Source organism: Bufo bufo, chromosome 7 (genome assembly GCF_905171765.1).
Source record: "Bufo bufo chromosome 7, aBufBuf1.1, whole genome shotgun sequence".
Taxonomy (NCBI): Eukaryota; Metazoa; Chordata; class Amphibia; order Anura; family Bufonidae; genus Bufo; species Bufo bufo.
The window spans coordinates 199,613,251-199,634,538 of record NC_053395.1 but is presented as its reverse complement, the minus strand read 5'-3'; the positions used below and the strand labels follow the sequence as shown (position 1 = coordinate 199,634,538).

Here is a 21,288-nt window from a genome sequence, read left to right as displayed (position 1 = left end):
GCACATCACCCTGTGGAAACAATGGAACTGTATCATAGTAATGGTCATTCAGCTTCTTTCATCCCCTATAATTGCTGCCTGTAAATGCAGCTAATGAGCAGGTGGAAATTAACATTCATTCCCAATGATTGCCCGCTCTCTCTTGGCTGGTGTAAAAGGGGCCCTTAAGCCAAGCTTATATGCGTCACTGCAAATCATGTGCCAAAAATCTGTGCGATTTGTGTGCAACTGTTTTATGGTACAATTTGCAGTTTAGAATTTTCAGTGCACGTTGGGTAGTAAAAAAAAAATACGTTACAAATGATTTGCAGTTGCACACAGCTTAAATGGAAGTCTGTGCTGGCAAGGTCGCTTGCAACCTCTGACCTTTTCTAGCAGGTTTGTATTTTTTTGACCGTCACACCACAGTTGAGTTATGTTGCGTGTTTACTTGCAATGTCACCATGCAACATGTCGACCTTGATATCACTGTGTAGCCCTTGCCTTTATACATGTTTGCTTTTTGGAATGGGCTCTTGCCACACAGTGGAACCATCTATTTCTTGGCTGAAGTTGGAGGAGGTTATTAAAGGGAACCTGTCGTCAACGTTATGCTACCCATACTGACGGTAGAATAAAGTAGAGACAGGAGAGTTGATTTCAGCGGTCTGTCATTTAAAAGTTAAAAGTAAGCGGTTGCCGAGTACCAACATCACAATCATTGCAGACTGGGCCTGGAAATAGTCCCGGCCACCTGAGAAGCCATGGTTATTCATAAATTCCTTCTCTCCCTGCCCACCTGCTGGTGATTGACAGGCTTCTACCTAGTTTTCTCCCTTTCTATGTAGGAGAGAACTGCCAATGATCAGCAGATGGGCGAGAGAGCGGGAGATTATGAATAACCAGGACTCTTTTCAAGTCCTGTTCTGTAATGATTATGATGCTGGTTCTCAGCAACCACTTACTTTTAGCTCATGATTGACACACCGCTGACATCAGCATTTCTGTCACTATTTTATGCTGCCCTCAGTGAGGTCAGCGTAATGTTGATGACAGGTTCCATTTTAAATATATTGACTGGCCTGATTCTACCCATAAAAGGTCCCCATTCTGCTTCCCCAATCTCTAAGTTGATAGTTGACCTGGTCTATGTTGATGTTACCCAGTTCTAGACAGGTCCTTGACCCCTATACAAGTCGTTGCATACTTTCATCTTGTCTAGAGCTGCTGTCCGCGGTTAATCTTGAGGTACCAGGCTCTGCTGCTGAGGCACCAGCTTCTGCCAGGAAAATCTCTGCAAATAAATAAAAATCCCTCCATGGAAACGACATCCAGATGACAAAAGCCCAGTTTTTGGGATGGTTTCTTTGGCACAACTGCTTGCTCAACCTCCAGGCCATTTATTTTAGATTATTTAATAGCCTGATTTCTTCCTGCCAGATGCCTAAGATGTATGTTTTCCTTTATAAAGCGCGCTGATATATGAGCTGCCCGCCCTCCATATCATACAACCTTCTAGTTTTGCCAATTAATGATTTCACTTGGTATTAGAGGAGGGTCATCCAAGATGTGATCTTTACGTAATGGTTGAACATAGCACTTTGCCCATTTTTTTTGTCTTGGATGGGAACATCTGTTTCTTTTTCATCCTTGTTGGATAGGCAATGACCATGCCCCGGAGATTCCCCTGTCTCAGACGTCTCCGCTTAGCCTCAGTATGTGCGCTGCAAACACCGTGAAAACCCTGGGCTCTTGTGGAAGCCCGGAGCACCTAAAGATGATGGATGATTCACTCAAACATCTGGCTTCAAAGGTATCTTCATGTCTTTTTTTCATGCTGTTCTTCACTCGTTGCCAAGAAGTAGTAGCCAATACGTACATATTGTCAGCAGATGTTGGATATGTCCATAGGCACCATTATGGAGAAGACTTTTTTAGAATGGGGTTATATTAGTAATATACAGCACTGTTGTAGGACCCCTTTAACATTGACTGTATTTTTGAAGTTCATTATAACAGTCTGTATCTCCATCTCTGTCGTGTTCTGCGTCCACAGGTCGTCGCTTATCATTACTGCCAGGCGGATAACACATACACTTGCCTGGTGCCGGAGTTCGTGCACAGTGTGGCAGCTCTATTGTGCCGCTCACATCAGTTGACTGCCTACAGAGACCTTCTTATCAGGGAACCTCACTTACAGAGCATGCTTAGCCTGCGGTCTTGCGTACAGGACCCTTTGACCGCCTTTAGAAGAGGGGTCCTGGAGCCAATGACAAACCTTCGTCGAGGTAGGTGGCAGAGTAAACTGAAAACTTTTATGTAATGTTCACATATCTTCTGAAGACTGTACAGGTGAAACTCGAAAAATTAGAATATCGTGCAAAAGTCCATTTATTTCAGTAATGCAAATTAAAAGGATTTGCATTAATGCAACTTAAAATTAGAATTTTTGTGAAAAGGTTCAATATCCTAGATTCAGTGTCACACTCTAGTCAGCTAATTAATCCATATCCCCTGACCAAAGGGAACCTCAAAATTGAGACTTTGGGGTTTCATAAGCTGTAAGCCATAATCATCCAAATTATAACAAATAAAGGCTTGAAATATCTCGCTTTGCATGTAATGAGTCTATCTCATATGTTAGTTTCACCTTTTAAGTTTCATTACTGAAATAAATGAACTTTACACGATATTCAAATTTTTTGAGTTTCACCTGTATATCAGTTGGCAAGGAATTTGCAGGAATTTCTCGATACCCTAATTGAAAGAGGAAGGGTAATTTTCATAGCTCATTCACCACCTGTAAGATAAGTCAACTGGAGGTCCATAGACAACGGCTTAGCTATAGTGGATGCAGAATTAGCAATGGCCCCAGACCCTGGGGGGAGCCCAGAGGACACTCTGCCACATAAGAAGACACCAGCATTACAAATGATACGTGGTAGGTTTGGAGCCTTTCCTCGTGTTTTTTTTTTTTGTTTTTTTATGAGGGCCGAGGATCTTCAAGTTAGACCTCTCTTCATAGACTGGCAAGATGTCTGTCTTGACATCAGATGCCCAGTAACATCCAGTATCAGAGTGATTGTCCCCATTCCTCTTCAGTCGTGCTGGTACCCTGTCTTCTCTTGTAACCCCTTGTTTTAAAAATTCATTGGGATCTGGTTAATCCTTGTATTCCATTTACTATACAGAGCGGAAGATTCCAGAGGAAGAGTTCATTATCTTGGTGGACGGTTTAAATGAAGCTGAGTTCCACAAACCGGATTATGGCGACACCATCGCTTCTTTTGTAGGCAAAATAATTCCGTCATTTCCATCCTGGATAAAGGTTATTATGACGGTGCGCTCTAATTTCCAGGTAAATCAATGCTCGGTTCTGTTTTTTTTTATGTTTATTGACTTGTACTTAAGGTTGAAGGACTATCTTCCGTATATCTACTCTTCTTACATTTTTTAAGCTATTGAACCTCAATAATCAGCTGTTATCAACCAGGGAATTTCAAGCTTGGACAGGCTGGGTCTACCAGAGCAAGAGTAGTCCTTGTCCTGGCTGATGGAGGTCTCAAGTGTTGGACCCGTCTTGATGATGATCATGGACAGGAGTTGTTGTAATGAGAAAAAAAATAAAAAAGAAGCATTACTTATCCACTGAATCTCCTGCACTTCCAGCACCACCCCTCCAGTCCCCCCCTGCTGGTCTGGGCTTTGTTGATGACATCACTTGACCACCGCAGCCAGTCACTTTTGTTATTTTATGCTTTTGCCTGCCTTTGACCCATAAGGCTACTTTCACACTGGCGTTTTGGCTTTCCATTTGTTAGATCCGTTCAGGGCTCTCACAAGCGGTCCAAAACGGATTAGTTTTGCCCTAATGCATTCTGAATGGATAAGGATCCGTTCAGAATGCATCAGTTTGCCTCCGTTCAGCCTCCATTCCGCTCTGGAGGCGGACACCAAAACGCAGCTTGCTGGGTTTTGGTGTCCGTCTGACGAAACTGAGCCAAACTGATCTGTTCTGGCACACAATGGAAGTCAATGGGGACGGATCTGTTTTCTATGACACAATCTGGCACAATAGCAAACGGATCCGTCCTCTATTGACTCTCAATGGTGTTCAAGACGGATCCGTCTTGGCTATGTTAAAGATAATACAAACTGATCCGTTCTGAACGGATGCAGACGGTTGTATTATCTGAACGGATCCGTCTGTGCAGATCCATGATGGATCCGCACCAAATGCGAGGGTGAAAGTAGCCTTACAATACAGATAATATTTTGTGGCATCAACAATGAGTTACACCAAAAGACAAACTCTGCTCTACTACATCCATATATCTGTCAGCTGTTATTGGGCTTTGCCCAGTCTTGCATCTGTTGCTTCCCTTGGCCATTGTCCTACTAATACCCGTTTTCCTTGTGAACGAGGTCATTAACAGGTTATTTGTTTATAGGACAACACCCACAAACGGTAACTTGTCCAAGCTCGCCGATGTCTATGTACGTTTATCCTGCCAAACCGGAAAAGTGAAATTAGTTCAGCTCAAAGTTTTATTATCTGAGTGCCAATGAAAGACAGTTTCTGACGATACCTACATGTTAGATTATTCACGCTGAGGAATCAGCCCAAAATAACACATTTTATAGATTTTTAGTTATTTTTTAAAAATTTTTTTATTTTTTTTAAGACTAGTTCAAATGGCAGATTCTGCAAAGGCAAAATCTGCTGTGTATTCCGTAGCAGAACGCAATGCTGTTTCTGATGTGTTTTTCAGTTTGAATGCCACAGACCTGCTCGTGGTTTAGCCCAATTGAATAGAGCTAAACCACTAGCTGTCATCCATCGTGGTTTCCAATGGCATCTGTCCAGTCCTCATTCCAAGAAACTGCACCCCCACCCCTCCCATTGAAAATAACAGAGGCAGATTAGGTACTGCTGCGCCGGCTTTTTGGCATGTAATTCACCAACATAAACCACCTTTTGAACGCGGACTAAATGCACTGCCCCTTTAATCAGTCTTGGGTAGGAAGAAAACTTAGTCTGTGTTCACTTTTGTGGGCATTTTACTCATTTTGTGCAAAAAAAATATTTTTTTCAGTTGGTCTATTATAAAAAATGTTCAGCCGTTTCTGAAAGTTTTTTTTTGAAACCCGTCTCCTAATGTTCATGTTGAGGTCTTATCTCTGATCTCCTGACCTCATAAACACTTATTTAAAGGCCGTATTACCCAGCCCAATGTGGCAGACGATTGTTGGGAGGGAAGCGTTCCTTCCCGGCAATCACCTGTTCGCTGGCGGAGGAGACCGCTGCTATTACATGCAGCGATCTCCTCTGCAGCATGGGGAGGAGTGATGACTATGCCTTTGCTCATCCCCATGCTGTCTAGGGGTGTTCTAATCACGATCTGCTGCCTGCAAAGATAATTTTTTAATATGTCAAAAGACTTGAATTCATTCATCGGGCAATCGGTGACAGTATTACACTAAAACAGGCATCCTCAAACTGCGGCCCTCCAACTACAACTCCTACAATGCCATGCTGTAGGCTGTTCGGGCATGCTGGGAGTTGTACTTTTGCAACAGCTGGAGGGCCGCAGTTTGAGGATGCCTGCACTAAAAGATGATTGCTAACCAGCGTTCATACGCATGTTCGTTAGCGATCATCTGCCGAAAAATCAGCAGGTGTTATACAGGCCTTAGTTATGTTCGTATGAGTTTGATAAGAATTGAGTTATAGTGAGTGTTTGAGGTCAGGAGATCAGAGATAAGAGCTGTACATGAGCTGTTAGCTGACGGGATTCAAAATCGCAGCTTACAAACAGACTGATTTTAATCATTTTTTTTTTTTTAACCATTGTAACTCAGAAACGGCTGAAAATTTTTAATAAAGACCAATTGAAAATACGATTTTTAGCCCAAAATGAGTATAATGCAATTTTAAAAAATGGCTCGAAGGTGTCCATAGCCTTAAGTGTTGGCATTTACCAGTCATTCAGACAGGAGTCTCTTCTGAGGTGACTCGTGATTCATCCTCCGCTTCTGACTGGTAGATGGGGCTCCATGGGGTTTTGCATGAATATAGCACATTTTCTAGCTAATTGCCACCTCAGGGCCTGTTTCGTGGGTGCAGAGTGTTCTAGATAATTCCATGGGGACTGCACTAGTGTCAGACTTTCTTTACTTTAGGTCTCGTGCAAATGGCTGTGTTATGGCTCTGTTTTGTACCAAGCATGGAGTCTTCCCTGTATCTTCCTACTCTGTCGATATCTGACGTGCAGTTAGGATTGTTCTATTGCTTCCAGAGAATATCTCCGTACATATGATATCTGACATAAAGAGGCGGTACAGCTTCTGCACACGGGGCCTAATCCCAAGTCAATTCCGGTCTACGAGTTAGAGTAAAATCACGGTATTACCGCAGCTTGATCAGAATTATTTGCATGGGTCGCAATTTTTGCAATGGTCTCCCATACGGACACAGACATCACCTCTTGGTAATTCCTGCAAAATCATTTGCAGAAGAATCTCTGTAATATTGTGTCCGTTCCTCCCTGAGCCGCAGATATTATAGCGTTGCTGGTAATCCCACTTCAGTTGCCAGAATACCTCGAAGTCATTGTTGATCCTGTCGATTACATTACTTCTCGTGTTTGGCTGCCAGGCAATTTACTAAATGCGCTTTGAGGGGAATGGAAAACGGTTAGTGTAGTCTTGGAGCAGACAGCAGGCACGGTGAGGCGGGTTTGTCACATGTCTGATGTCCAACAGATTAATTTTTCATGCGGTGAAAGCAGCCAACCATCTGTCATTCCTATAAGCCAACATTTATGCAACCTGCAGCTGTGGATGCACCATTCATTCGAGGCTAGCTGTGCATGCAGGGAATGGTAGTGCAGCACCAGTGGATGGGTGCGATCTGTCTGCCGTTGTAATAAGTCTTTTAACAAATGTGTGCTATTTTTTATTTTTTTATTCTAGGAAATAACAAGTTCACTGCCCTTGTCCAAGATTTCCTTAGATGATTTCCCCGAGAACAAAGACATTTACAATGACCTGACAGCCTATATACAATACAGACACAGCACTAGCCAGGAAATCGCAAACAATATCTCTTTAAATGGGAAAACAGATGCCTCCAGCGTCAGCAAACTGTGTGATCACTTGGTGATGAGGAGCCAGGGGTCTTATCTCTACCTGAAGCTCACCTTGGATCTATTCGAAAGGGGCCACCTGGTGATCAAGAGTTCAAGCTATAAAGTGGTGCCAGTTTCCGTCTCGGAGCTTTATTTGCTCCACTGCAACATGAAGTTCATGACAAATTCGGCCTTTGAGAAAGCACTTCCAATCTTGAACCTGGCTCTGGCCTCACTGCACCCCATGACGGATGAACAGATATTCCAGGCCATCAACTCCGGGAACGTCTATGCCGAACATAACTGGAAGGACTTTCAGCAGCGCATGGAACTCCTCTCCTGCTTTCTAATCAAGAGAAGGGACAAGACGCGCATGTTTTGTCACCCGTCCTTTAGGGAATGGCTGGTATGGCGGGCTGATGGAGAGAGCGCACAGTTCTTATGTGAACCACGGTAAGGCCACTTTGGTAACTTTGAAGAAACGCTTTTTCTAAGAAGGGTCCACCTTACAACAGGCTGCTTGAGGACCTCGGCTGTAATCTGTAGAGCAATCTGGCAACAAATGTTTAGTTTGTCTGCAGCACCCCCTTAGGTGAAACGGAGTATTACGCAGTTTTGGTCCTCCAGATCAAGAAGTGCTCTTCAGGGCCACTCTCTGTGCTGGTTGATAGAGAGGAGGGCCCTGAATGAGGGACACACTTTCCTTAATAAATAAAAGCTTTTTGAAGTAGATATAGGAGCAATGAAAAGAGAATAGTAGAATGGTGGAAGCAACCTCAATTTGGCTTTGTGTTTATATGCGAGCCTTACATCTACGTTACAAAGGCTTTGTGTTTCCTGTTTGTCATAACTGCCTTATAAGCAGCTTTGTCCTCTGAGACGTGTAGCTTTTGAAGAGATCTCCTGCCTTCTCTTCATTCTTAGGCTACATGCACACAACAGTGAAAAAATGGTCATGTGGCAGCCGTTTGTAACGGCTACTATTAGCACCAATGAAAATCTGTAGCGTTATTCACATGGCCATTTTTTAATGGCCAGTGAATAGTGGCTGTCAAAAAATAGGACATATCCCAATTTTGGCCAGACAGACCCCATTGAAATCAATGGGATAATTTTTAACCAGCGCTTAAACAGGAGTGCACCCATAAATGGCCGTTAAAAATGGGTACACTAGGGCAATGTGGCCTTTTAGGGGTTAAAAAAGAAAATTAAAAAAGAAGCACTCGCCTTATCCGCTTGCACATGCAGATGCAGTCTGTACTGTCTTCGTTGGAAAAGACTTGCTGAAGGACCTGCACTCAGCTTGATGACATCACCAGGTGCTCATGCAGGTCCTACGGCAGATCCTTTTCAATTAAGAGAGGTGCGGCTGCCTCTGCGCGTCCAAGTAGATGAGGTTGTTTGTTTTTTTTTTGTTTGTTTTTTTATAAAACGAAACATTACATATGGGGAGGCATTATTACAGATGGGGTCCACTATGGGGGGGGGGGATTATTACAGATGGGGAATGTTATTATAGATGGGAATCATAAAATGAATTAGTTTTTCATGGCTGTATTTGATTGCCATGAAAAACGGATGCAAAGCAGACAGACGGACAGAAAATGGATGCACAAATGGTTGAAAAATGGCCATGAAAAACGGACTTTTACCTGACTTTTATTTTTTTTCCCTACTGTCGTGTGTATGTAGCCTTATGCATAAAGAACCGCTCATCTGAAAAAAATCTATTTCTGTGTTAGGCCTCATGCACACGACCGTTCAGTTTTTTTGCGGTCCGCAAATTGCGGATCCACAAAACGCGTAAGCCGCCCGTGTGCCTTCTGCAATTTGCAGAACGGAACAGGCGGCCCATTGTAGAAATGCCTATGTCCGCAAAATGGACAAGAATAGGACATATATTTTTTTTGCGGGGCTACGTAACCGAGCAACTGATGCGGATGCATCTTTTGCGGCCCCATTGAAGTGAATGGGTCCGCACCCGAGCCGCAAAAACTGTGGCTTGGATGCGGACCAGAACAACGCTCGTGTGCATGAGGCCTTAGTGTGCCAACTTTCCATAAAATTGGTTTTCCGGGGAGATAAAAAAAAAAAAGGCAGAATAAGTTACAATTAAATTTTTTTTACTTTAGTTACCTCCACAATCCCCTGAGACTGCAGCTCCTGCTGCTCTGCACTTCCTGTCTTGGCTTGATATGCAGAAAACGCTGAGAAAGACCCACTAAACCAATAACTGTCCTTAGCAGTGACCTGCCTCAATAAGTGATTGGCTGACAAGGTATTTGCCAGTGTTTTCAGAATGTCGAAGCAGGACAGGAAGTGCAGAGAAGCAGAGACCAGGGCACCACTGGAACAGCAGTGGCGGGGAATTAGTGGAGGGTCAGTAAAGCTTTTTAGTTAGCTTTTTTTATTTTATTTAATTTAATTTTTTACTCTCCCCAGAAAACCTCTTTCTAGTGTATTTTCACACATCAGATTTTTGGCACGGGTTTCAGCGTGGATTCCACACCGAAACCGCCTCTCATTGTTTTTAATGGAAGGCTGCACTGCAGTTTATGCGGACGAGGATTTTTCATGTGCAGTTGTCCGGACCATGCCAAGAACGGACATGTCCATTCTTGGGGCAGAAACCTCGTGAGCTTGCTCCCTCCCGCTTTAGCTCCATACAGTGGGAGAGTGCAGCATTCAAAATGCTAAACTATAGCAGAAACATCTGCCATGGAATACGTAGATTCATAGAACAGACAGATCAGAAGAGATTCTTTGGCCGGGAGCTTAGGCTGTTATAATGGCTTATGGTCCCTTGTAATAGTATTTGATGGCTGGCCCTCTACCGTAGTTCACAAGACGTTTCCTATTGCAGCTTTGTTGAGCTAATTTCGGAAACCATTATGAACTGGGGCTTCAGCCGAGCTCTGACGGCCATCAAGAAGTCAAAGTTGTCATCACTAGAGAAAAGTTTTCATTTCATTTCCTTTGCTGGAAATAGTCTAGTGAAGATTATCCCAGAAAGTGAGTCCTGGGGTGGCTCATCCCAGTGACATATGTAGAACGTGATTTTGACTTGACAGCCGCTATAAGATATATAATATTAACTGCTGCATTTCCGAAAATTAGGTTTTTTTGTTTAGCCATTCTTTGATCATATGGCAATATGACAAGCGATATGACTGCCAATGACTCTTCCTGCAAAGGCTATCTGTCCTATACTCCTGAACTGTAAAAATTTATTATTAATATTTATACATTATATTTGACATAATTATGGTGAGTTCGCATCGCGTTTGATGTATACATTGTAAATTTTTTTTAGATATATCAATCATGGCATAGCATACCACATTTTTGTATCCTGCAGAGTCTGGTAAATAGTGTGTGTTGTTTTTTTTGTTTTGTTTTTTTACAATGGAACTCTATGGTGAATGGCATCTGTCTGACGCATCTGATAACGTCTGCATTGTATTGTATTGTATATGCTAAACAGAACAAATGTGATGTGAACCCACCCTTAGTGTGCATTTACACGGCCGTAAGTGTTTTGCGGACCACACATGGCCGGCACTTTGATAGAAATTACTATTCTTGTCTGCAATTGCGGATCTTTTTTGTGGGGCCTCTGAACAGAACTGCAGATGTGGACAGCACACATTCCATTGAAAGGAAAGAGTCTGCACCCATTCCGCAAAATTGCGGCACAGATGCGGACTCATTCATACGGCCGTCTGAGTGAGCCCTTAGTCTGATTGGCTTTCCTGGACTCAGTCTGGAAATGCAGAATGACTACCCCGGGAGAGTTGTAATGGCAGCCCTATTGGTTGTCACCCAGCTCTTTCAGAAACAGACCCAACAAATAAGCATCTGAATAGAGTTTGACTTCCGCAGATGACTTTAGACTTTAATTCTAAGGGGTTTTGTTATGTGCTTTAAAGCTTTAGAAATCTGTCTACCGTTTAAGGTTATTGTATACTTCCATTCAGTTCCTAGAACACTTACTGCACCTTGGTTACAATCTCTATGCACTCGGTGCATTTCATGGTTGAATTGATGTATGTATTTCTGTTCTTTACTTAGAAGCGGACATGCCCTCTTAGCGTTCATGTTTTCTCGGCAAGAAGGGAAATTAAATCGCCAACAGACCATGGAACTGGGCCATCATATCTTAAAAGCTCACATATTTAAGGTATTTGAAAAACATATTTCTGACACTTGCAGGAACGTTAAAGAGGTTGGCCCACCTGAGACATTAAATGCATATCGCTAGGATATGCCATCAGTATCAGATCGGAGAGGTTCCTGCCTCTGGGACCCACTGCTATCTGGGAATTCTGAAAGTAGCCGCACTTAGCAATGAATGCAGAGTGTACTGCGCAAGCTGTTCACTTCATTCGTCCCAGGTACAGGGCTGCAGCTATCTGACATTGATGGCATATTGCGTTAATGTCCAGGATGGGAATACCCTTTTAAAGTGTTATTCTCCTCTCCTAAAATGATGACATTTTGACCTGTGGGAGCCCCACTGATCCTGAGGGCTACGGGACTCTGTTTTCCCAGCACTGCTGCCCCATCCAGGTGGCCTGCACTGCAACCATTTTATTCTCATGATTGATGGTGGTCCTCGAGGTCCAACCACCACTATTCGTAGAATTTTGGCATTCCCTAGCTATGTGTCATCCCTTTATGTACAGGGATGTCAAACTTGTGGCCCTCCAGCTGTTTCAAAAGTAAAACTCCCAGCGTACCCTGATCCTGGCATGATGGAAGTTGTAGTTTTGCAACAGCTGGAGGGCCACGAGTTTAAAGGGAACCTGTCACCGGGATTTTGGGTATAGAGCTGAGGACATGGGCTGCTAGATGGCCGCTAGCACATCCACAATACTCAGTCCCCATAGCTCTGTGTGCGTTTATTGTGCAAAAAAATCGATTTGATACATATGCAAATTAACATAAAAGAGTCATATCTTTCTTGTGTGACCAGAGAAGAGTCATATTTTCAAGCTCTGACTCATCTCAGGTTAATTTGCATATGTATCAAATCTGTTTTTAAACACAATAAAAGCACACAGAGCTACGGGGACTGGGTATTGCGGATGTGCTAGCGGCCATCTAGCAACCCATGTCCTCAGCTCTATATACAAAATCTAGGTGACAGGTTCCCTTTAAGATCCCTGCTTTATGGGATGGAAAAACTTGTTTAATAGATGACCGCTCTCATGCATTAGCCCCATTGGAATATATGGACATCGTATAGGGTGGATCGCAGCTTGGGACCTCCTCTATTAGCCACACCGGAGATCTACTGCAAAGAGTGGCTCCTGGTCTGGAGAGGACTTGGTGCGACCCAGAATATTTTCCGAATGGCATTCAGCTGCCGTTCTTACTCTTCATCAGCAATTCCTAATTAAGAGAAGGTGGCGTCCAGGTGGATTTACCCCTCTAGTGCGAGTCATTCATTTTTTGTGAGTTTTGTATCCTGTTGCTGCCTTTACTACAATGCACTGTGTTGCACGTCTCTTGTTTATACAGTTTGTGAGCTGAAGTTACATGTCTGTGTCCCATCTTCTGCAAACGTTTTCAAGAATGGTTCCAAAACCTCCATTTATATTCCACGTGCCCCGAGATCCGCTGAAGGCCTTGCACACTTAGAGCATTTGTCTTTCTGTAATGACTTGGCATGCCGTTTCAGTTCTGGAACTGCCGGGAAAACCATTGAATGCCACCTTTTGCCCCATGACCTACTTTACTGTGCCTTCCACATCAAACCTACAGTCAAGGTGTCGCTAGCTGGCTCCTGCACGTAATTTAGTAGGTGCCATCCTAGTAAATTAGTATAAGGTATCATTAAGAAGGAAATTCAGTTGTTTTAACCTATGTAGGAATGCTGCCATCGAGTCAGGGCGTGATGCTGGTGCCTCTGGTAAGAGCGGCACGCCCTCCTGGCAGACAGCGATCCTTTTGTCTAGAGATCTGGATTGCTCTCGGGCACTTCATGTATTAATTCTCAATAAAGGAAGCCTATTTGCCATTTTTGCCTCTCTTTTCAAGAAAGCACAATGACAGGGATAAATGAACAAAGCTTCAACATGTTCCTCAAGTAATAGTCTGTTATATTAGAGTGCTTATTGTGTGTGCTTTTCAATTCATTGTATGAGAACCGGAAACAAGAGTTGAGTTTTTATGTTGACATTGTGACTTACATTATTATTCCCATAAAAAAATTACCTGCAATATAAGGGTCCATGCACACAGCGCAGATCTGTAAGAGTCTTGCCATGACCCATACTGTACCTCCAGGTGTGGAGGCTTTGCTCTGGGTTACAGAGCTATATGTACTCCCTATTGGAGCATAATATGACATAGTTGTGCATGCTGTGCCTCGGACAGTTGCCCTAAAAGTAGCCATACACCTTAGATATCTGTTGGCCAATTTGTTTAGCAGATGACTATTTCTGCCAGCTTCCCCATAAAGATTGACTGATCGCAGACGTGTTCTCATTGGGCACAGGGGAACAGCAGGCCTTTCACCCAGCGGCTGTTTGTCTGTCTTGAGAACAAAGGATCGGGCATGCTGAAATATAACATGGATGTTCCCATCTGTTTGGAGAAAGTCAGGACACCACCAAAAACATGTGATGCTTAGGCAGTCCAACCAAAATCATCAGGTTGGGCTGCCATTCTTCTAATGTGAACAGCACCTTAAAGGAGATATCCTGGATTTTATAAGTGATGGCCTATCATCATCAATGTCTGGTTGATGGGGGGCAAACACCCCGCTCCAATTAGCTGTTTCAAAGTAGGTCCAGTGCCAGAAGTAGGCGCTAGAGCTACACTGCTCGGATCTCTGATGGCTTGGGCTGTCGGACACCTTCCAATGTGATACTGATTGCACTTGGCAGCTGAAGACATCTGTGTTGGTCCCATGTTCATATGTGCCCGCATTGCTGAGAAAAATGATGTTTTAATATGTGCAAATGAGCCTCTAGGAGCAACGGGGGCGTTACCGTTACACCTAGAGGCTCTGTTCTCTCTGCAACCGCTCCCCCTGCACTTCGACAGGACCAGGCAGTGTAAATGTCATCACACCTGGACCTGTCAATTAAAGTAGAGAAGGCGCGGCATTTGCTGAGCGAGCAGAGCCTCTAGGTGTAACGGTAACGCCCCCGTTGCTCCTAGAGGCTCATTTGCATATATCAAAACATCATTTTTCTCAGCAATGCGGACACATATGAACATGGGACCAACACAGACGCCTTCAGCTGCCAAGTGCACGTGTAACAGGTCAGCCAGTGTTATAGGTACAAAGCTGCTGACAGATGCCCTTTAATACCCAGCTTTCCTAGACTCCTGATCTGTAAATAATGCTTAGTTATGGGCTTGTACATTGCACCTGTGGTGCCACATAAATAGATTTCCCTTCCAGTATTCTAGGTACGCTGGGTGATAGAATGATTGTCACCAAGCTTTCTCAGAAACTTTAGCTTTCTACTAAACAAGTCCAGGCTCCAGTGTCCGGTCTTAAATCTGAGAGTGGGAGACGTGGCGGCAGATCAGACGGCACTGTTGATGAGGGAGCCATACAGTACCTATAGGGGCAATACAGGGGTGGTTTTCGGCATTGTACGCTAACTTCGGCTGCGTCTCCAGTCATCAGATTTAAGCGTTTTGTGGGGGGCGCGATCTCCAGCGACATTGGTTAATGCAGATAATCGTTTGAATTTTTTATTAACTTATCTGATTTCTAATGAATTCCATGTCATTATTTTAGGGACTCAGTAAGAAAAGTGGAATATCTTCCAGCACTCTGCAGGCCCTGTGGATCGGATACAGCACGGATGGTTTGTCAGCGGCTCTCGCCTCTCTGAGGAACTTGTACACCCCGAACGTTAAGGTAATAAATGTTATAGTAAATCTGCCATGAATGAGCTTTGCTGCTCAGTGGGAGATCAGTGCAGCCAAGCCCCAAATCCGGATTTGAGGGCCTGTGCTCTTTGGATGGCAGTGAAGTGAAGGAACGTAACAATGCCTTAGTGCATGGTCAAGACATGACATCAGAGGAACATGAAGTGTGTGAGATCATTACCGAGCCGTTCATGCCTCACACTGTACAAAAGTCGTCTGTGCTCGCCGTCCAGGCAGCCGGAGCTCAAAAGCAACGTGATGTATGGCCATTAATTGAAGAGACTCAAAAGAATTGTGTTCTATAGAAGATGGCAAAAAGAGGAAGGAATGGGGCAGAACAAAAGTTTTTTTTGCGATTAGAAAAATTATTTATTTTTTCCCCCCCAGAAACTGGGCCTCCTTGGGCTGTATTTGGTTTTGCAGCTCCGTCATATTCACTTGAAGATAGCAGACCTTTTTTCTTATCCCAGATAAGACTGAGCAATGTAAATGCTCTCATTAATTTGTCCAGTATCTGCCATATACTGCTTTGAAATAATAAGCATCACCATCATCACGTAAGCATCAAATTGCGGTATGAAAACTATTCCAATATGGTGGGAATGTCTGCAGTATAATGTCACCTTTAGTTCTTTTGGAGGACATCTAAGGTCATAACTAGTGTTGGGCATACAAGGTTCGAGTTATCTAAGAATTCCGTTATGGATTCCGCTACCACGAACCATAAAACTTATGGTCCGTGGAAGCAGAATCCATAATGAAATTCTGAAATAAAAATTAACCCGAACTTTGTATGCCGAGCTTGAAAACAGAAGTTCGCGGGTCCCTAGTCATAACTGCAGTTTTACCACAATTCACCCGACTGTGTAGCCCAACTCGAAATGTCTTACACTAACTAAAGTTCTACAAGAGTTCTCCAGAATAGAGTGCACAATGATATATACATTTTTAGGCTGTACAAAAGGAGCAGATTATGGCGCACAATATATTTGCGCTGTAATTTGTGACTTTTCTCTCTTGTAGCCTCTCTTGAAAAGTGAGAGGGGCCATGTCCACTCGCGGCCTGTCCCTTTTACTATAGTACCAGTTATAGCTCCAATCTTAGCTGGTGTAGAGTTGAATTTCTGGCGCACGGACTGCCTGTGCCTAAATTTGGTGCACTTTGCAGAAACAGACTTTACACCAAGACAGGCATATGTAACGCTAGTGTTAGTACATCTGCCCCAATGTGTGCATGTTTATTCACAAGCAGGAGTATGGACATAAGCCATGGGCAGGGACCCGACTTCTGTGAGAGAGGATTTAGCATGGCGGGTTTCTTATACACATTTGATTGTCACCTGATCCCACCAAATCGACAGGTTTGACCAAGTGTGATCTAATATGTATGGCCAATGTAAACTTTAAAAGGGTTTTTAAAACTTTTCTACTAATGACCTTTCCGCTGGACAGGTCATCAGTATCTGATCGGTGGGGAAAGTCTTGGAAAACCTCTTTAAGGTGTCCGTACATATTAGGTGAATGTCATCCAAACCCAACAATTTGTCTCAACTCTGTCAACGGGAGGTGTTGGGGGGGAAAGAAGAGGTGGGCATTTTGGATTTCAACATGCTCGGTTCTTTGTTCTCAAGGGACATAAGCCATCACCTCTCCCCATTGAGAACACATACATAACTGGCATTTATATGTGGGGTTCAGAAGAAATAGCTGTCGGCCAAATGCGCATGGCCAGCTTTATCGGAAAGTATTATATGTGCCCTATATTTATTTGGTAGTCCCATTAATAGCCTGTAAAAGGTTGCTTACTGTATATTGCTCTGCATGTCTCCTGTATACATTTAACCCACGTCTTCATTACTTCAGTAAGGCCTTGCAGCTATAGAATAGAGAACGCCCTTTAGGCCCCTTTCCGTCCTGTAGACTGCTGACTTATTGTTTTTCTCCCCTGACCTCAACATCTCTCGTCTTCTTCATTCATCACTCCGTCCCTTTTTTTCCTGTGATTTCTGTACATGTCAGTGTATAGGACATATAACAGCCTGGTGTTATGCTTATGGGGAGCCTCTCCAACTGCGCGGTAATTGCTATATTTTGTCGTCTTCTGTTCATCGGTTGGGGATTAACAGCATCTGAAACTTTATGCCGGATTAGCTAAACCAAACAAGTAAAGCTTTCACACAGCAAAGGAGGTGTCTTCCGCTCCGCTGGGTATATATGGAGTTTTGCTTTGTGTTCTTCACATATCCTTAATAGGGGATAGGTAGCAGGAATCCTATAGCTGTCATTACTATGGTTTTATTGCCAGCGCAGAAGAAAAGCCTCTCCGTTCTGGGAGACTCCAAGACTGAACGCAGAATCCTCTGCTTTGGTGAACATCAGACTGTAAATTGCATTAATGGCGGTTATATAGATCTATTCCCACCCCTGTCCTTTCTAACCTAGTAGATGATGCAAATGGACAGGTCACTGCCTCCTGCAAGGTCAACACACTCATCTACCGCTGCTGTCATCATCAGCATCCGATTGGAGAGCGATTACAAAGAGCATCACTTTATCTATCTCTCTGGAGGACCTGTCCTGTCCTGTCCTCCAATGCACAGACAACCCATTGATTTGAATGGACACTGAGTAATACTTAATTTCACCTGTGGTGGCGCTGCAGAGAAATTGTGCCAGGTTTCTCCACACATTACACCTGATCGCTTTGTGATGAGCTGATTGTTGAGGGATTGTCCAGTGCAGAGAACAAATTTATTTTGTATGGAAAATGAAATAGTTTTTGAGAATATTCTAACGTCATACTTCACATTCTTTTTTCGGTAACATCAGCCAAGCTCTGCAGACGTGAAATGGAGAATGTGGTGGAAACGCCATCAAACTTTTCCATGGCCTGGCTTCTTCCATTAACGGCTATCTGCCAAACTGAATGTGCTAAATAGGAATAATTTAATCATATCAACAGAAAAATCCTTCAGACTCCCTGATGAATGTGCTCGGGGAGAATTTGCTTGGCAGCCTTTAAATAAATTTGGGCACAACTAAAGCTGACCTTAAACATACGTTATAGGAATGCCAGCAGAACCCACCAATCTCAGCAGGTCCAGCTAACCATCTAATGTTCATGGAGGACTCCTGACTCTTTGTTGGGTTTCTGCGTACCAGATCCTTTGTCCAGACTTGCTGGCAGCGGCTTATTCCCCTTTCCCTAGTGAGAACACCTGCCGAACCGAGCATGCATGTGTACGGGGGATTGGAAAGGATGATAGCTGTCAGCTAAACGAGTGTTGGGTCGGCCGCTTTCTGTGTATGGCCACCTTTACTGACCAGGGAAAGTGACCACATTGGATCTGCAGGTGCTTGTGGCAAAGGGGCTGGTAGCTCTCTGCCAGGGGAAGCGTTTTTAAAGGTTTAAAGCACTGTCGGTGTGATTTAACTGGTAGCCACAGTGGCTGGAATATATATACCGTATATATTTTTTTATTTTATTTTATTTTTTATTTTTTCCCTGCCTGCCATCCTATTGAAAATCACTACTGTCAACATCTTTCAAAAGAAAAGGCTGAAAATAGGGAACTGTAGATTACAGCCGCCTGTACAGATGCCTAAGGTGCTTTTACATGTCCCGAGGATTAGGGATGAGGAGCGTTGATGCTCGTTCCAGATAATTGCCCCATGTAAATGTGCTGCCATTCACCTGATGAACAAGCAGATGCTCATTCATAAAGTAATAACATCCTTCAGGCTGCCTGCACACAGTGCAGATTATGTGCAGTTTTTCTGCATGGATTTTAGTGCAGAAAAAGCACAGCGTAATTCCTCGTTCACACGTCAGCGTTTTGGTCGGCGATTTCCATCAGTGATTGTGAGCCAAATCCAGGTGCGGCTCTAAACACAGAAAACAGGTGCAGATCTTTCTGTTCTACCTTAGGTCTGTGTAGACCCACAATCACTGATGGAAATCACTGACTAAAAACACGGACGTGTGAATGAGGCTTAACACAGTACCAGCAAATTGAATGGGATTTGACAAATCTCATGTACACTTAGCTTTTTTTCCATGTGGAAATTGACCTGCTGTGCAGATTTACAGCATGTCTGTTGTTTGTGCAGATTTCACCCTTTGCAATGCAAAGCGTGAGATTGGGGCAAAACTGCATCAAAATCTGCAAGTAACACATGCACATTTAGGGGGTCATAAGACCGGCATTTTATACGCCTGTCTTAATAACCCCGTGCGCTGGCTGTGGATCTGCTTAAGTTATGAAGAGGCGCTGGCCTCTACATAACTTCGGAGGATCCACTGCTGGACTAAATCTACACCCGCTTCCTTGCTGATGTAAATTTTAGACTATTTTCTACAGCTAAAACAGGTATAGAAAATGATTAATGGCCCGTCCCCTTTTTTTAGATCTGGCGTGAGCAGGAAAAAGTCAGACTGTGGTGCAATTAACCTTGGCGCTGCAATCGGCGCAAGAAATACAGCAAAAATAGGCAAATTTCTGTTAGTAACTGACCCCCTTAGTGTGGAAACTTAGAGAAATACACAGGAAAAACCATGCAGAATTTCAGTTTTGAAACCCGCACATGTGTGCAGGTAGCGTTATGCAGCACATAAAATCCTTGTTTGCCGGCAAGCAGTGCATTTATATGGGGCGGTTTGCTGCACGGCAACTCGGCTCTGCACAACGTCATGGTGCGTTCCCAATGATTACCTGTCAATCAGCCTGTATTAAAGGACCTTTAACTCCGACAAACTTCCTGTCTCTGAAAACTGTGCCCCTAGGTCGCATCAAACTGCACTATGGGATCCTGGACAGAATTTTGACAGAAGATCCATTAGCAGGCCGGAGCAGTCCACTTGTTATATAGCCGCTGATGTGTTCTCCAGAAGCTCTGGCGTTACTCCTCAGCCCGTCAGGGGAGGATTAGGTTACTCTGCAGAGTCTTCTAACATTCTACACATTTATTGGCTTTCTTTCATACTCATACTCATTTGTCAGTTATCCCTAATAGACTGAAATATATTCACAATCCAAGGAAAGAAGTGAAATCCACGGTATCTGGTTGCACCGACTCTCCCGTATATATGTGTCTTTAGTGAGTTTAGCAGAATTTGGCCAGAGATAACTTGCAGGAGCTCCATACATCGTCTACGTATCCAGCGCGCTTAATGTCTGCCTTGATGTTGTTTGCAGGTGAGCCGACTTTTGATCTTAGCCGGCGCCAATGTAAACTACAGAACCGAGGTTTTAAACAACGCCCCTATAGTGTGTGTCCAGGCTCACCTTGGCCACGAGGAGATGGTCAGCCTTTTGCTGGAATATGGAGCCTTTGTGGACGGGGCATCAGAAAGTGGGATGACGCCATTGTGCTATGCAGCGGCTTCTGGACACTTCAGCATTGCTTCTCTTCTTTGCAAAAAAGGAGCCAAGGTAACACTTACTGGTTTGTTTCTTTGCTATGATTATAGTTTACGTTTTACATTGGATGCTTCCTTTCCTTTGACTTCTACCAGGGATGTTGACCTTCTATCTGATCTACAGATTTAGGCCAGATGCACACGACCGTATCTGTTTTGCATTGTGCAAACCGCAGATCTGCAAAATACAGATGCTGACCGTGTGCATTTGTGTTGTTCGACTAGAACTGGCTATTCTTGTCCGCAAAACAGACAAGAGTAGATAATGTTCTGAATTTTGTCGAACGGCCTCATCCATGTAGAAAGCAGGCAGATCACATTTGTGCACTATCACTATTTTTTGCAGACCCGTAGAAATGAAGGGGGCCGTGTGCGAGCCGCAAAAAATGCAGAACAAACGCATACCTATAATACAGTTGTGTACATGTAGCCTTGAGAGGGTTGTCTCATTTCAGATTGTCTGATAGGTGCGGGTCCCAGCAGTGGAGGGCGCACTGCGCATGTGCAGCCACCTTCCGTTCATTTTCTATGGTAGCCGCCGAAAATAGCCGAGCGCTGGCTTGGCTATTTCTGTCATTCCCATAGAAGTGAATGGGAGAGGTGGCCAGTCATGCATGGTGCGCTCCCATTGACTTCTATGGGGCGAGCACTTGGCGGGGCTCTGTTCCCGATATAGGTGCAGGTCCCACCTGTAAGACAATGGGGGCATATCCTAGCAATATGCCCCCATTGTCCGAGATGAGACAACCCCGTTAAAGAGGTGTGTTTGTATTTAATTCCCTTTTTTGTTTTCAAGATCTCTGTTAGATAATAGTTCCATTTTTGTTTACCCTAGTAATTTGCCACTATGTATCAGTGCAGGTA

The 21,288-nt window shown here is 43.8% G+C and overlaps 1 protein-coding gene across 10 annotated transcripts in view; it reads left to right on the top strand.

Annotated features, from left to right (window-relative positions):
• TANC1 (tetratricopeptide repeat, ankyrin repeat and coiled-coil containing 1) overlaps positions 1-21,288 on the top strand; it is a 196,508-nt gene that overhangs the window by 134,457 nt on the left and 40,763 nt on the right. For all 10 annotated transcript variants that reach the window (XM_040441668.1, XM_040441665.1, XM_040441662.1 and 7 more), the window contains 7 exons: positions 1,641-1,792; positions 2,036-2,267; positions 3,171-3,337; positions 6,955-7,562; positions 11,181-11,289; positions 14,872-14,994; positions 20,201-20,437. In XM_040441668.1, coding sequence (XP_040297602.1) covers positions 1,641-1,792; positions 2,036-2,267; positions 3,171-3,337; positions 6,955-7,562; positions 11,181-11,289; positions 14,872-14,994; positions 20,201-20,437 — 1,628 coding nt within the window. The remainder of the gene's footprint in view (positions 1-1,640; positions 1,793-2,035; positions 2,268-3,170; positions 3,338-6,954; positions 7,563-11,180; positions 11,290-14,871; positions 14,995-20,200; positions 20,438-21,288) is intronic.